Source organism: Pteropus vampyrus, unplaced genomic scaffold (assembly GCF_000151845.1).
Source record: "Pteropus vampyrus isolate Shadow unplaced genomic scaffold, Pvam_2.0 Scaffold2, whole genome shotgun sequence".
Lineage (NCBI taxonomy): Eukaryota > Metazoa > Chordata > Mammalia > Chiroptera > Pteropodidae > Pteropus > Pteropus vampyrus.
Genome location: NW_011888783.1, coordinates 3752664 through 3768185, shown reverse-complemented (window position 1 = coordinate 3768185; position 15522 = coordinate 3752664). Strand labels below are relative to the sequence as shown.

The following is a 15522-nucleotide window of genomic DNA, read 5'->3' as shown; positions in this document are numbered from 1 at the left end:
GTGTAGATTCATTCTCTTGGTTTGTTTGGTTTGTTTCCCTAGCATTTACCATATCTGAAGCTATTATGTATTTGTTTTTAATTTATTATCAGTCTGTCCCATTAAACAAGAATAGAACTCTTATCTGCCTATTTACTACTTTATACTGAGTTTTACAGAGCCTTGCGCTTAATAGGCACTTAATAAAATCTGTTAGATGAAATAATGAATGGCTATGGATAAGCATCTTTGACTTTTAAAATCTTTAGCCTAAAGCAGTTGTTGTCAAAGAAAAGAATTTTATTCGAAAACGGGCACATTTTTAAGATTTTGCTTATATTTATAATCTACCTCACTTAGCTCTGAATAATGTTTGATGGGTTAGCCTCAGATACCACTCAAAAAATGTGTTGAAATTATCTAAAAGGCCACTGAAAGATGATCTAACCTGTGAAATACTTTTATCCTATTGCATCCCAAGATAACAAGTAAGAAAGGAGCCCAAGTAAATGACTCTGCCACTGAAAGGGAAGGCCAAGTAAACACAGAAACTGCCGAGAAGACATGTGCCATTGGAAGATTTAGAGCAAAGAAGATACAGAATCTGCCAAGTGGCCAGGAAAAGTAGTCAGTTGCTAGGCTAGAAATTAATTCACCTCTCTTTCTCGCCCTTGGCCTTCCATGTGATCATGATTCAGGCTGCTCTCACATTTAAGCCCCGCTTTCCTTTTTGTCTAGCTTCGGAGAACACTCATGAACACTGAAGTTTGAGATTTTGAATCTCTTGGACTTTCTGAGCTGTGGTTTTTCTTCTTAGGCTGTATTCATGTCTTTCTGGCTCTCTCAGTGGCCCTGATTCTGAAATTTAAGCACATTGCTGCTTCTATCCAATTACAGTGTTCTGGTTTCTTTTTAGTGGCTCTCAGTGTTGAGTTATAGCATTAGATGTGGCCCTTCTGTTCCTTTAAAAATATTCCTTTAAATATACTAGAGATGATTGAATATGGTTAGTTTTTTGCTTTACTGGAGTTTACAAAGCCATTTGAGCAGTTATGAATTTAGATTTAGGACAATTGGTGTTTCCTTTTCTGTGAATAACAATTCTAAACCTTCCTAAATAAAACAAGTGACTAATCAACCCCAAGCTTCTATAAAAGCTCTTATATACACAATAAACTCTTGATTTTCATTTCCCACAAATAAAGAGGGACTTTAGCTTTGAATTTAGGACAGTATATCTACTCATGTATATAATTCTTTGTAAAATGTACAATATTGGTATAAATCTTTGTCTGCATTTTCTTGTGGTGTACTCTTAAGTTAAATTTGAGATGCTAGAGCTATTCATTTGGTTCTGGAAGCTGATAATGAAGTAGTTAGTATTGGCTGTATAGGATTACTACTACTCCCTTAAGACTTTTCATCAGGTATTAGTGCTTTGCTTATGTCTACTTTCTGTGTGGCTACTGGTGGCGGGGGTGAGAATTTCTGGCATGAGAAGAGATTAGGGGAGGCTCTGTAGAGGAGATGTCATTTGAGCTGTGTTTTAAAAGAAAGGATTTCAGAAGGTAGGGATATGGAATGGAGGGTGAAAGGGCATTGTAAAGATAGACTAGCATGAGCAAAGAAAGACACAGACATAAGAAAATACTATATGTGTTTAGAGAACAATGAGACCAGTTTGTCCAGAATATGTGACTGACACAAAGGACTTCATAAGTAAAACTAGAAGGAGTTTAGAATTCTTTGCACATACTCGTTTCTCCTATTTCATTTGAATATTTCTTTTGTGATTCTTAGCTCACTAATTCTCTATTAAAAGAAAGTAATGAAAAGATAAGCTTAGCCTGTTGTAGAGTATAACAGATTTCTAATTACTAAGCCCAAATTAATAAGACAATTTTTTCTCTTCCTTTTCATCTTTAGTTTTCCAAAATCATTGACAATGACAAATGAGCATACACACCAAGTTGCTGACTTCTTTTTCTCTTGAAAAGATAATTTTTACAGTTAACAAAAATAATTGTAATGTCCAGTAGGTAAAATAGACATGACATCAAAATAGACATGTAAGGGAAAGAAAAACATGTTCTTGCATGCCATTATCAGTACATTATGATACGCTGATAAAACTAGTGCTCTGTTCAAGCTCAGTAAGATCTTTTCTTGTTGCTAAATGCTGTATTTTCCTGATCTTTTTATGAAGGTTTGAGTGGAATGCAGTTTTAAAATCCTTGTCTGATTATTCTTATTATGTAGTAAGTTGTTTCCCCTTAAGGATAATTAGCTATTTATTTGATTGTTTTTGTTTTTGTTGGTGTTGTTTGATAATCAGTATATATATATTGTAATAACCTGTCCCGAAATACTGCTCTTTCCTACACATTTTTAAAACATAGAGATGTTGAACTTTATCTCTGTAATTCCTAAAGTGTATGAGATGGACACAGAGGAAAAAGTCTCCTAGCTTGGGGAGGTCTTGGGGTAACCCATCACTTGGAATGAAGCCTCTCTAGTGAAAGCACCTCTTCAACCCTCTGTTTTAGTAATCAAGGTTTGGGAATACTTCTCCTGCCCAGGCTAGATGAAAAGCTCATCCACCTGGGATTACAACCCTGCGTGTGAATCTGCTTACAGCTAAAATGAACATGTATTTTATTTATTCTTTTCCTTTTCATCAGATACCCCAAATCTAGCTCTAGAGCCATTGCAAAAATAACTACTTTTTATTGAATCTGTTACGTGCCTCTTCCTGCTAGGCATTTGAAATTATCACAAGCCTTCTTGTCTACCTGTATGGAGAGCTTATGATTCCCATTTTATAGCCAAGTAGAGATCCAGAAAGGCTCAGTGACTTGCCCCAGTTGCCAAATCACTATCTAATGGCAGAACCAGGGCTTCAAATCCAGGTATGGCTTCTAAACTTCAAAGCAATACCAACTTTCTGGGTGCCAGCGGACATTCACAAAGCACTTTAGAGGTGAAAAACACTATTGGGATTATACTTTTTCTCTCACTGGTGTGGTATGAAGGGCAAGGTGTTCACAGGACTGGTAGTCTTTGAAGAAGGGGGAAAGAGTGGCAGTTACTTCTAATCCAAGGAAGCTTATCCAATGAAAACTTTTGAGTAGAAAACTTAATGTAAATTTAAAAATATTTAAATGTGAAGACGTTATTATTTGGCATACTAATTGTTTTGAATGAGGAAAAAAGCATGTTGGGAAAATAAACAAATCAAGAAAAAATATTTATATTGTACCTATGACAGGAAGTATTTCAGACAGCTTGACAACTTGTTAAAAGAGATGAAAAATTGAGAGCCAATGGCCCTGACATTCTTGTCTTTCCCTCATTTTTTTGAAATATTAGTTAAAAGTAGATTCAGTTGATAGCCTTTTTCATTAAGAACATACTATGTTCCATGGACAGACCCTGTCATTACCTCCACTGTTACAAGTAATATCTTAGAAGGAGAGGAAGAACATGTAAAACAACCAGTCTCAGGACTGGCAATAGTAGCTGACCAAATAGGCTTTTACTGTTCAGATCCCATCTGTAAGTTTTCTTCTTTTACTGATATTACTGGAGACTAGGCAAAGATATAGGAGGTGACAGCATTCTTGATCCTGTGTGGGCTGGGAGTGCAAAGCAATCAGATATAACTGGATGAAAGAAATGAAGTTTGTTAATAGAGACCAGAAAGTCAGAGAATTGGGGCTCGAAGAAGAAGGGCTTAGAGGAAACATCTGCTAGCAGTTCCAGGGAGGTGGGGGTGGAGAGTGAGGAGGGAGGTGGGGAAGAGGGTCAGAATAGCCACCTACGCTGTTTCTAAGCTTGTTGAAAAGAAAGCTGGTCTAATTTGATGTAGACTCTTCCCCTCTGGATCAGAAAAACAGAAGCATTACAATCTGCTATTCATATAGAAAGTGTGAGTAGAAAAAAGGAAAATGCACGTGTGAGGCTGAGAACATCTGTTGGAACAAGTCATTTTAAAGACAGCTAAGCAATGGCTTTAAAGCAACTTGATAGTATTTGGTGGGAAGGTTGAGGAGGAATGGGGATAGAGAGCAATGGCATGAGAATAATTAGGTTGTGAACAGCATCCCCCTCTGTATCTTTTATTTTCTCAGTGCTCAGTCTCACCAGTAAGGGAACACTGTGATTAATGGCAGCAGCCAAGAATATGACATGAAGATAAATTGCTCATAGCGTGGTACAGCTGGTTCCTGGGAAAAAAGCTTGAGAGACATAACGAAAGTCCTGCACCAAACATAATGTGAAAGAGACCAGTTTCTTGGGACTGTTCTCACTTTTATTTCTAAGTCATATCTCGCTTTTATTTCTAAGTCATATCTACTTTATAATGTCATAAAGTGATAGCTACGCAATCTGTAGTTTTCTGATCTACAATGAGCTGTTAAGTCTGTGGGAGAAAATTAGAATGACTAATGTGCTCAGCTGCAGAGATCACTGATTACCTGGATACTGTTATTTATTGCTTATTGTGTGCCTTTATTTCTCTTTATTTATTAGAGAGCAGTGTCCGTTTTTCAAAAACTTTCACATATAAAGTTTGAAATTCCCCCTTACAGATTTTCCATATCCTCATCGTCGAATAATCCTGACAGTGGTGCCACCATATATTTGTATAGCAATGTGTACTTTTCCAAGATTTACTATTTGCATTATTTCATTTAATCCCCACAAATTTCCATCAGGCACATAAAGCAGATGGTTTAATCTCCATTAAAAATTGGGAACACTGGAAATAATGAGGTTAACTCTCTTGCCTGAGATCACACATCTGGTTCCCTTCTCCTTCTATAAGCTCTTTTAGAAACGGTACTGAGATAATGCGGGTACTGGCCTGGGCACACTCCACTCAGGGCCTGTTGATGAGCTGGAACTCTCCCTTATCGTGCCCCAGGCTCACAACTTGGTGTACCTGCCTACTGAGTTTATCTACAGAGTCTCACCAGCAGATCACATGTCCCTCGCTGAATTCATCCCCTTTGTGCTCCCTCCCCAAACCTCCTTCCTGGGCCTGAGTTCCTTACTGTAGTGAATATTACCGCTAGACTGCTGGTTGCCAAAGCCATAGCTCTGGAATTCATCTGTTTCTTTGTTGCATCTGTCACTGTCCGGAGCTAGGCCACTATGTCTTCATCACAACCCTCTGACCAGTTCCTCACCACTATCCTTGAGACCACCCTGCACCCCAATCCATTGTCCCCATTGCATTCAAATTGGGCTTTGTAAAACACAGATCTGATTAGGCTCTTCCTGGAGACCTTCAGTGTCTTCACTTTGAATTTAAGATAAACTCAAATTCTTAACGTGGCTTACAAGGCCTCACAGACTGTCTCACCACTTCCTTTTTCTCAGTGTATTCCCTCTGTTACCTGCAGTAATTTCCAGCTTGTCGAGTGTATCCTGTTCTTTTTGCCTCCAGGCCTCTGTATAAGCTGCTCTCTTACCCTGGAGAACTCTCTTCTTTCAAGTCTTAGCCCAGAGGGCGCACCTTCCTGACACAGTGTCCTCTACTGTGTCCTGGATCTCTGTGTCCATTTCTCTCTCTAAAATTTCTTTGTCAGCAGGGCAGGAGTCAGTGTATCCTCAGCCTTGAGTATAGAATGTAGAACTTGTTAGGTAAACAGGGTATTTTTGTTGAATGAATAAATAGATGTTTCTAGTTTTCCTTTTTTTTCCCCCATTAAAACAGTTTCCCACCAACATAGTTAATATTTTCTTGCTGGTTTTGGTGTTAAATGCTCATTCCTTAAGATGTCTATACGTAAATATCCCTAAAATTTATTCCACCAGTATCATAGAGATACATAAGTCACTTATAGCATGCTATCTATTTTACTCTGACTATATCTGGTGGTGTTTCTTTTTTTTTGGGGGGGAGACTTAATAAATATTAATAGTAAATATTTACTGGGTAATTTCTACATGCCAAAGCATTGTGCTAAGTGTTTTTCATGAATTTTTTGTTTCCTTAAAGTGGTTTTAAAGTTAGCTAAGCACTGGTGTTATCCCCATTTTTAAAGTTGGAGAGACAGACACAGAGAATTGAAATAATCTGTCTAGTATCACAGCAAATAAGTAGTAGAATTGTATTTTAAATTCAGTATAAATCATAGAGTTAAACCAGTTGAACTTGTAAAAAAACAGAGCTGTAAGAGAAATGCCTCTATTTACTATTGTGTTTCATAAAGGATGGTAACTAGGAATTTATGGTTTGAACATAGGCTTTGAAGCCCATGTCTAACTGTAAAACGAGGGAAACCCAGTGTTGTTTGTGGTGGGGCTTGAATAAGACAGTAAGTATGTGTGTGTGTGTGTGTGTGTGTATATATGAAATCTACAGAACATAGTCAGGAACTGATACCACGTAGGCACCTGAAAAAATGATAGCTGCTTTTATTGTTTTCTAACAATAACTTACCTCATTAAACTTTAGAACTTAAAAGAGAGTTTGCTAAAGAGATAGTTAGGTTTTTAGGTCTAAATAAGTTCTTAGGAGAAAATTTGAATAAGAAAAAGTACATTTTTCATTTAGATTTAGACCATATACAGTGGTATAAAGTTCATTCTAGCTCAGTCAGTGATTATATTTTATACATTCTTCTAAGCCAAATTAACTTGATCGCATGTAGCCACCTAGAAAGGTGGCTATTTTCAGTCTTTGAAAATGCTGATTGTGATTGGCTAAAGAAGCTGTGGTACATATATACAATGGAATATTACTTAGCCATAAGAAGAGATGAAATACAGTCATTTGCAATAGCATGGATGGGCCTTGAAATAATCATACTAAAGCAAAATAAGCCAGACAGAAAAGGTTGAAAATCACATGATATCACTTATATGTGGGATGTAAATCTAAAAGCAACAGATGAACAGGACAAACAAACAGAGACTCATGGACATGGACAATGGACTAGTGGTTACCAGAGGGAAGGGTGGAGGGGGGGAAATTAAAAAAATAAAATGTTAAAAAAAATAAAAACAATAACAAAAATAAAAGCAATAAACAAAAATAAAAATTTTTAATATTTTTTACAAATTTTAATCATACTAAATTGTAAAAAATATTAAAAATTTTTAAAAATGCTGATTGTATATCAACTAACCATTAAAGCTACTACATATGGCTATCTCAAGATGTCAAATTTATTTGCTCTTGTCTCTTTCATTTCATGGCTTTGAATTTAAAAAATAGCAAATTAATTATTACTTAGGAAATAAATTTTGGTAGATGCAATATTTGAAAACATTAAATCTGCAGTGAGGAAATAATTTTTTGAAGAGACCCTGATGTGGAAAATTTTTTGAACCAATATTATATTTCAAAGAAGGTAAAGTGTTTTATTATTACATTTTTTTCTATTATTGTAAGAACTTTGGTTTTTAATGATCCACCCTTTGCTACAAATATAGCTTATCAAATAAGGGAAGAAATGTTTTGGAGGTTAATGACAATTTCTGTGAGGAATGCTTTAGTAGTATTTAGTAAAGTTACTAAAACCATGCTACCATGATTTGTAGTTATAAATTTCATGTGGCGCAATAAATGGTAAAAAAAAAAAAAACAAAACAGCTGGAAAAAAGCAGTAGATGGACTGGCACCAATACTTATAAAGTATAAAACGGAAATAGTTTAAGTTGAAATGGTGTCCTCGAGAAGAGTGCCCAAAATAGGCTCTATTTAATATAAAAATTTTATATATATTGATATATTTACTTAACAGTTACTGCATACTAAAAGCAGTGTCTCATTTACTTTATCTCATTTGTTCTTCACAACAACCCTAATAGATAGATTATTTTATTCTTATTTTTCATGAGGAAACTAAAATTCAGAAAGGTTAAGTTACTCATCCTGTGTCAGGTAGTTAGTAAGTGGTGGAATTGGAACATGAGTGCAGATCTTTCTAATCAAGCGCCTCATTGCCTGTCAAATGAATGGTAAAGTAGTAATCACAAGTCAACATGGAAGAAGAATTCAGAAATTCAAGTTTGATTATTGGGTAGCATCTTAAAAGAAAATTTACTTTGGATCTTTACCACATTTGACAAAATAAATTACAGATAGGTTAGAGTTCAATTTAAAAAATAAATAAAGGCTTAGAAAAACTAGAGGGTAGATTTGAATACTTATCAAATCTCTAAAGCAGAATGCTTTTCTAAACTTTATAGCAATAAAATAAATCACAAAATAAAATCATATACAACTACAGTATTTAAAATTAAATTTTTTTGTACTATCTAAACAAAAATATAAACTGGCAGAAATGAAAGAAACACCAACACCCAGTGCTGGCCAGGAAAACTCACGTATAGCTTATGGTATCACAAACCAGTAAAGGCCCTTGGCGAAAGTATGAATGACATAAAAATGTTCATCTCTATGCAATAATTCTGCTCTGGGGATCTGTTATATTGACTAAACTATGTGAAATGTTATTTCTGTAGATATATTTTTTGCAGTATTTTTCAAGGCAAAAATAAGGGGGAAAAATCTAAATGTCCCATATGAGGATGGTGATTAAATAGTTGAACCACTAGTTGACATGTCATATGAAATGTTCTATAACCATTATTATCAATGATCTTGAAGTCTGCAGTCCAGCGTAAAACAATGTGGGTGCATAAATCTTTTACCAAGGCTACAACTGTAGAATAGGGTAGTTTTATTGTAAAAGACTAAAATGAAATATTGTACATTAAAGTCTTAATTATGGTAGTAGGACTAAGGTGGTTTTCTTTAATATCTGAGTTTTTGATAATATATTTGTCTTATTTACAAATCTAAAGTAAAAAGGACTTCTTTGATCCACAGGATGGATTTCCAGATTTTCAGGATTCCATGCACACACTCTTTCAGCAGGCTAAAGCTAAGAGTGAAGAACTCGCTGCTCTTACTTCACAGGTAATATAAACCACCAGTTAATATTTCGTAATAGTACTTGTAGGTTGAAAAACAAATGGCTGCTTCAATCAGCTTCAGTTTTAAGCATCCAAGGACTGAATGTATTTCTGGTTGTTCTTAAAATGTCATCTGATCCATAGCTGTATCAACAGGATAATAAAAACAACTTGGTTTGATTCTGTTTATGAGCAGAATCTTCTAAGCAGAATTTGATGCAGTGATACTTACTTATTCTTTATAATTTTGTAGGAAGTTAAGAGAGATTGTGTAAGAAAACTCAAAAGAAGCAATTTGATACCAGGAAAACAGCCATGTTGACCTGTGTGTAATACAACTCTGAGATAAAATAGTACTAGTTTTCAATAAAATATTAATAGTCAACATTGTAGCTTTTGTTAAATCATTTCAATTCATGTATAATGAAAAACCATTAATATGTAGCTTTAGGTACTTTTGCTATTAAAGTATTTAATCATGTACACTGAAATAACATTTAAAAGTCATTTCTGCAAAAATCACCTGTTAAAAAGCATTGTAAGTTTTATTCCCATTGATCTTCTCCCTACTGACTGCTTTTGGTCAAATTAATAGTGCTAAGTTGTTTTTTTTATGTTAAGTGGATGAAAAATATATTTCCCCCTCAAAAGACTTACTGAAATTTTATCAAATTAGTAACAAGTTCAAATGAATTGAAGATCTGATTTATTACACTCAGAAAAATCTTATAAACTTTTATCCAGTTCCGTGAATTAATATATTTCACCTATTGATTTTTACTATTGTGAATCGAGACTGTTTATAACTAATTTTATATAGCAGCTTCCTTGTATTACTCTTCTATTCAGCACTGTAGTGATTCATGACTGCATTTTGACTATTACTCCTTGTTAAAATATTCACCAGTACACTGCTTTGAATATCACACATAAGTAATTTAGGGCAGTACATAGAAAAGGAACTTATAAAACACACAGAGATAAATTTATATTTTAGCCAACTAATTGTGTATTTTAAAACATGTCTTTTTACGATTGGTTTGGAAATAGTGCCATTTCTTTCCACGTTGAAGGTGAAGATCCCTGTTGGCACTGATGTTTTTCTGCATAATTTGCATTGTTTAATTTTAGTAGGAGGTGTGTTTGTCGTCTTCTTCTAGACAGCCATTTTACACCTTTTCTCCCCCAAACATACTGTCATCATGTCAGAGTCTGTATTGTGCCAAATCCTAAAATAAAAATGCCAAGATTTCACCCTATGTGTTGAAAGCAGTTTATAGCAGATGTTGCTGTTGCTCTGAGGTTCCTTTTAAAAAAAATCTTTGAAAGGACTCAGTGCTTTGGAAAACAAAACTAAGGTGATTTTGCTCTTGAGCTGAAATGGAATTTTCTCTATAAGGTTGAGCAGAAAGATTTTTTTTCTTTTGCACAAAATCCAACGTTTTATGGTTTAACGTGATAATATAGACATCTAAGCATATTTGTGGAATGTGTATACCATGTGAAGTGTGAACTAATTTTAATGAATACTAAATATATTTTCTGTAGTCTGAAATTGGCATCTTTAAACCATTAAAAACTCTAGAATGTTTTACTTACTGATTTTATTTTTGCTTTACTTACTAGCAGCCTGAAAAGGTGATGGCAAAGCAGATGGAGTTCCTTTGCACCCAAGCTGGCTATGAGAGACTGCAGCATGCTGAAAGAAGACTGTCTGCAGGACTTTACAGGCAAAGCTCAGAAGAGCACAGCCCTAATGGCTTGACTTCTGATAACTCTGATGGACAAGGTACATCTCTTAGAAGGACCTACACCTTTAGAGTACACTTCAAAGAGAATCAAAAATTTGCTGATTTTTAAATCTTGATATATTTCAGAGACCATTTTATAGGTTATCAGAATTAATTTTCAAATTGTCCCTTTTTCACAAAGGGAAATAATTTATCCTGCAAACTTAAAAGTTTTTCTTATAACCTTACTATCCCTAAACAACAGCTAGCACATACAGTTGACATGTATTTTATAAAGAGTGGGTGGGAATGGGAGATGTAAATAGTATAGTTGTTACTTGGTATCTGGGGGGGATCGGTTCCCGCCCATCCCCCCCCCCCACAGATAACAAAACTGGATGTTTAAGTCCCTTGTATAAAATGGCATAGTATTTGCATATAACCTACACACGCCATCCTGTATACTTCAAATCATCTCTAGATGACTTATGATACCAAATATAATATAAACGCTATATAAATAGTTGTTTATTGTTTAGGGAATAATGACAAGAAAAAAAGGTCCATGCATGTTCAACACAGATGTAACCAGGCCTAACTACATAGTACATGTCAGCAACATTGTAACTTTTTTCTCAAATACTTTTTAACTATAGTTGGCTGAATCTGTAGATGTGGAACCCTCAGATATGGCAGGCTGACCATACAGATCATTTTTCTCAAAGAAATGGATTCCATGGAGATGTTTATCTATTTTTTAAAAACTTTCTATTTTTTCATCTTCAATAACAGATTTGTCTTTGAAATTTATATTTGGTTCCTAAGAGAACATGGTAACAGCTTCTAAAGTATTAATGACAGAGCATAGAGATTTGAAGAGAAAGTATAAGAGTAGAGATACTCAAAGAAATTTTACCTACTTTCAGTCTTCACATTGGTCTACATTTGCTATGAAGATATTTTGTGTGATGTACACTTCGGAAATTGTTCTCTTAAAATCTTAGGGTTAGAAAGCTATGATTCATGAGTATTTTTACCATTTAAAAAATTATGTCATTTTTTTCTTATTCACACGTAAAGAAAATCTCAAGTCATTGTCATTTATTCATTCAGCAAATTTTTTTTAATATCTCTTACATGTCAGGCACACTTCTGGGCATTGAAGATGCAGCGGTGAATAAGATAGTCCCTGAGGCTCACTTGGAGCTCACACTCTAGTGGAGGGAGATGTACAGTATAGAAGTATAGAAATACATCTTCTACTTTCAAATAGCAATAAGTGTTTGAAGAAGGGCAATTTTATGGCACCTTTCTTAATATATTATTGTTATACTTTTATAGAGAGTAAAATATTATACATGTCAGCAGATCAGAGTACTGGAGGAGAACGTTCTTCCTTTTTTAAATGTTAAGAAACTTTTTAGTTGAGTTCTTGTTTAACTTCTTCAGTCATCCTTGACAGTTAAGACTTAAGAGTTAAGAAGCTATGGCATTAGTGAAAGATTTGGTGACTAATTTGTGACACCAGAAATATGTAAAGCAATTATTTGTGGGGTGGCAGTTTGTTAAGTGTGATGGATTTTAGGTTTATCACAGAAAATATGCTTTGGTGTATAAAGCATTTTTACCACATCTGTGCTAATTTTGTTTATTCATGTATTTGCCATAGGTTTTGTTGCTGTTACTGATGTTAGTAATAGGCAATTGGCTTGAAGCCATCTCTTATTTGTTATTATGTAGTTAATGACATGCCTTGGCAAAATGGTTGCACTAGTAAGAAAATGCCTTACAGAGGGGATGTATTATATGCCACAGTTACTTACTGGAAATCTGTCTTTTGCTTAGTTCATGTCCTGGCAGAATTGTAAACCTTGGGACTAGCACAAATTGCAAACCTTGGGACTAACATGAATTGCCATTTCCTTCCTAAATTATGAAATATTTTTCCAACTGTTATTTAAAAATTTCAGTGCCTGTTGACTTTCCTTATTCCTTTCCTAAGGAATGTTGAGGCTATTTGTGAAAACTTATTTTTTTCATACTGCTTTTTTTTTCTTTTCAATTAGGAGAGAGACCTTTGAATCTCCGAATATCTAATTTGCAGAACAGACAACCCCATCATTTTGTAGTGGATGGGGAGCTGAGTAGACTTTATTCCAGTGAGACAAAGTCCCACTCATCAGGTGAGAATGTGGGATATGATTAAAGAGAAAACCACTTGAATAAAGCATCTTTAAATTCTATCCTCCTACCTCTCACTGTCCCTCTGCCCCCAGGTAAAGGTCATTATTAATAGGGCTCACTAATTAGTTTTTCTCCCCTTGGAAATAGTAGATTGCCATAATAATAGGCAGTTTTTTTGAGAACATGATATTCCAGAGAGTTGACAGAGAACTCAGGAAGGTTGAGATTGTGTTGATTAGCTATTACAGGAATGGTGACTTCTATAAATTTTTAAACCAAGTAATAAATGTCTGGCTCAAGTTATGTAATTGCCTTTTTCTGGCCTTTCATAATATGAAATTGATGGATTACATGTTTGCTGTCATGCTGAGAAAATCTTGTGTACCAGAGATGCATTTTGGAGATATTTATATTTCAGAAGTAAATTGAACTCCATAAAAGGATAAGCTGTTCCTTATTATAGTTAGGTGTTTACATATTTTTATCCAAGTAAGGTGAGTTAGACCAGGTTAAAGTGATAAAGGCCAACACCATTTGAAAGAAACTGGTATCATTCAGTCTTTGAGTTAAGGTAACATTAGGAGTCACTCGAAGTCAGTTGTTTCATCTCCAAAATAGAAATAATTTCAACCTCACAGAGTAGTTATAAGGATTAAACAAAACAGCATATATGAATTGCTTGGCTGATAGGAATTCAATAAATGGTAGCTACTCTTTTTATTACTCCTTTTGACTGAATTTAAAATCCACTTTTGTGTAGGGAGGGTAAATTCATTAATTGAACTGCCTACTTTCAGATAAGCTATTAGTATCGGTTACCTTCCTAGAATCCGTTTTAAAGTGTTCTGTGCACGCACATGTGTGCTTGTATGCGTGTATATGTATCCCCCAGTATTAGTACTTCACCTAAGTATTACATTTTATTGCCATTCTATAGTGTTTGAGGTTGAAATAGCTATACACACATAACTCCAAGGAGTGATTCCTTAAAGTAGGGTTTTCATTCTTTTATTCCTATGTCACCCACCTTAATATTTCATGGCTAGAGAAACTTTAAAAAAAGAATAGTTCCATGTTTAAACATGGAAGATGTTTTTCTGTCTCATTTTCTTTATTCAATAGTAAACATTTTAACTAGTAATTTTGTTGTATATGAGTGACCAGTTTTATTTTATATATTTTATCACATTGAACCAAGCATTAAATAGAAACTGATATGTTCTGTATGCGAAGTATTTTATGTGCATTTCATGATTTAACTCTCATGCCACCCCATGTCGATACCATCCCCATTTTATAGAAAAAGACACTAAGGCTTAGAGAGGTGTGTGATTTGCCCAGAGGTGCATACCTAGTAATTGGTGGAGATGGAATTTAAATACAAAATCCTTTACCACAGCTCTATAAAGTTTTTCTGTGGAATTATAGAATCATGAATAGTTGATACTATTTGCTGTGGATTTTGGGGGTTTGTTTTATAAGTTTGTTTGAGTTTGATTTTTTGCGATCCATTAATTTAAAGAGTTTTTTTTGTGATCCATTGATTTAAACTCTTGGTTTCCATTTTTATGCAGAGAGCCTTGGGATTTTAAAAGACTATCCTCACTCAGCTTTCACTTTAGAAAAGAAAGTCATCAAAACAGAGCCTGAAGATTCAAGATAGCTGTGATTCTCCCACTGTTCTCTGGAAATGGCATCAGTTTTAAGGATAATGCTCCATCATAGAAATAAGCCTTAATAACCAATGTTGCCTCATTCAGCTCAAACATATTTCATAGCCAAAGCATAAAGACTAATACAGTAGTCTGTGGAAACCTTTCTAGATGAAACAGCCACAAAGGAAAAAAATTGAGAGAATGTTGTAACAAAAATATTGATCCATTCACATTCCTGTGTAAGTCGTTTTATGTGGAAAGGCTTACAAATTAATATTGTAAGCTTTGATTATTTAAGAATGTACAACATATTTGTGTAACTTATAGAAGTAAAATCTAGATGTTGGGACCTGTTCGGTCCAATAGATGTGGATAAAGTTTATTTTACTTGAAATTTCATTGTCTACTTTAAGTGTATTTAGCACAAATATTATGTTAGAGTTTAGAAACTTTGCAGTCATAAAAAAAGTTTAAGTGATATAGTTATTGCCAAGGTTGCAATGACTTTAGAAAAATGGAAAGCAAATACTCAATTTAAACAGGAAAATATTGTGGATTTTAATATTTGATGAAACTGATTTTGATTAATAGAAAATGTATCATTTCTAGTTGTAAAATATCATTTCACTGGCTTAATCAGGCATGTGTAAACAACTAATAAATACTAGAGTAAAGTTAAAAAGATGAGAAACAGTAGAAAATCTTTCTTACCTAATTGACCCAGATTGTATTATATGATATCTGCTTAAGATATAACAAAACTAGGAAGCTATTACTTGGGCAAAGAACTTGAAACAAGTGAACTGGTGTGTAAAAGCTTTGACTTAAACATTTCTATTTCAGAATTGTTAAATAGATTAAGACATAGTAAGTTAACCCTAAATGTGATGAAGACATAGTAAGTTAACCCTAAATATGACTCTTAACAAAAGTCGTAATATAATAAACACTGTTTTACATCTAGAAATTCTCTATGTGCTGGAGTCAGAGAAATTAGATGGTTCTCCCTGAGGGATGTCTTCCCACCCAAACCTTCATAA

General features: G+C 34.3%; 1 protein-coding gene across 2 annotated transcripts in view; it reads left to right on the top strand.

Annotated features, from left to right (window-relative positions):
- Positions 1-15449, top strand: part of NAB1 (NGFI-A binding protein 1) — a 37613-nt gene extending 22164 nt beyond the window's left edge. The window contains exons 5-8 of one of the 2 annotated variants that reach the window (XM_011355967.2): positions 8828-8917; positions 10543-10702; positions 12710-12826; positions 14402-15449. In XM_011355967.2, the coding sequence (XP_011354269.1) occupies positions 8828-8917; positions 10543-10702; positions 12710-12826; positions 14402-14490 (456 nt within the window). In that variant the 3' untranslated portion in view covers positions 14491-15449. Of the gene's footprint in view, positions 1-8827; positions 8918-10539; positions 10703-12709; positions 12827-14401 lie in introns of both variants that reach the window. The other variant, XM_011355960.2, reaches the window with a different exon arrangement.
- Positions 15450-15522: the final 73 nt, after the last annotated feature.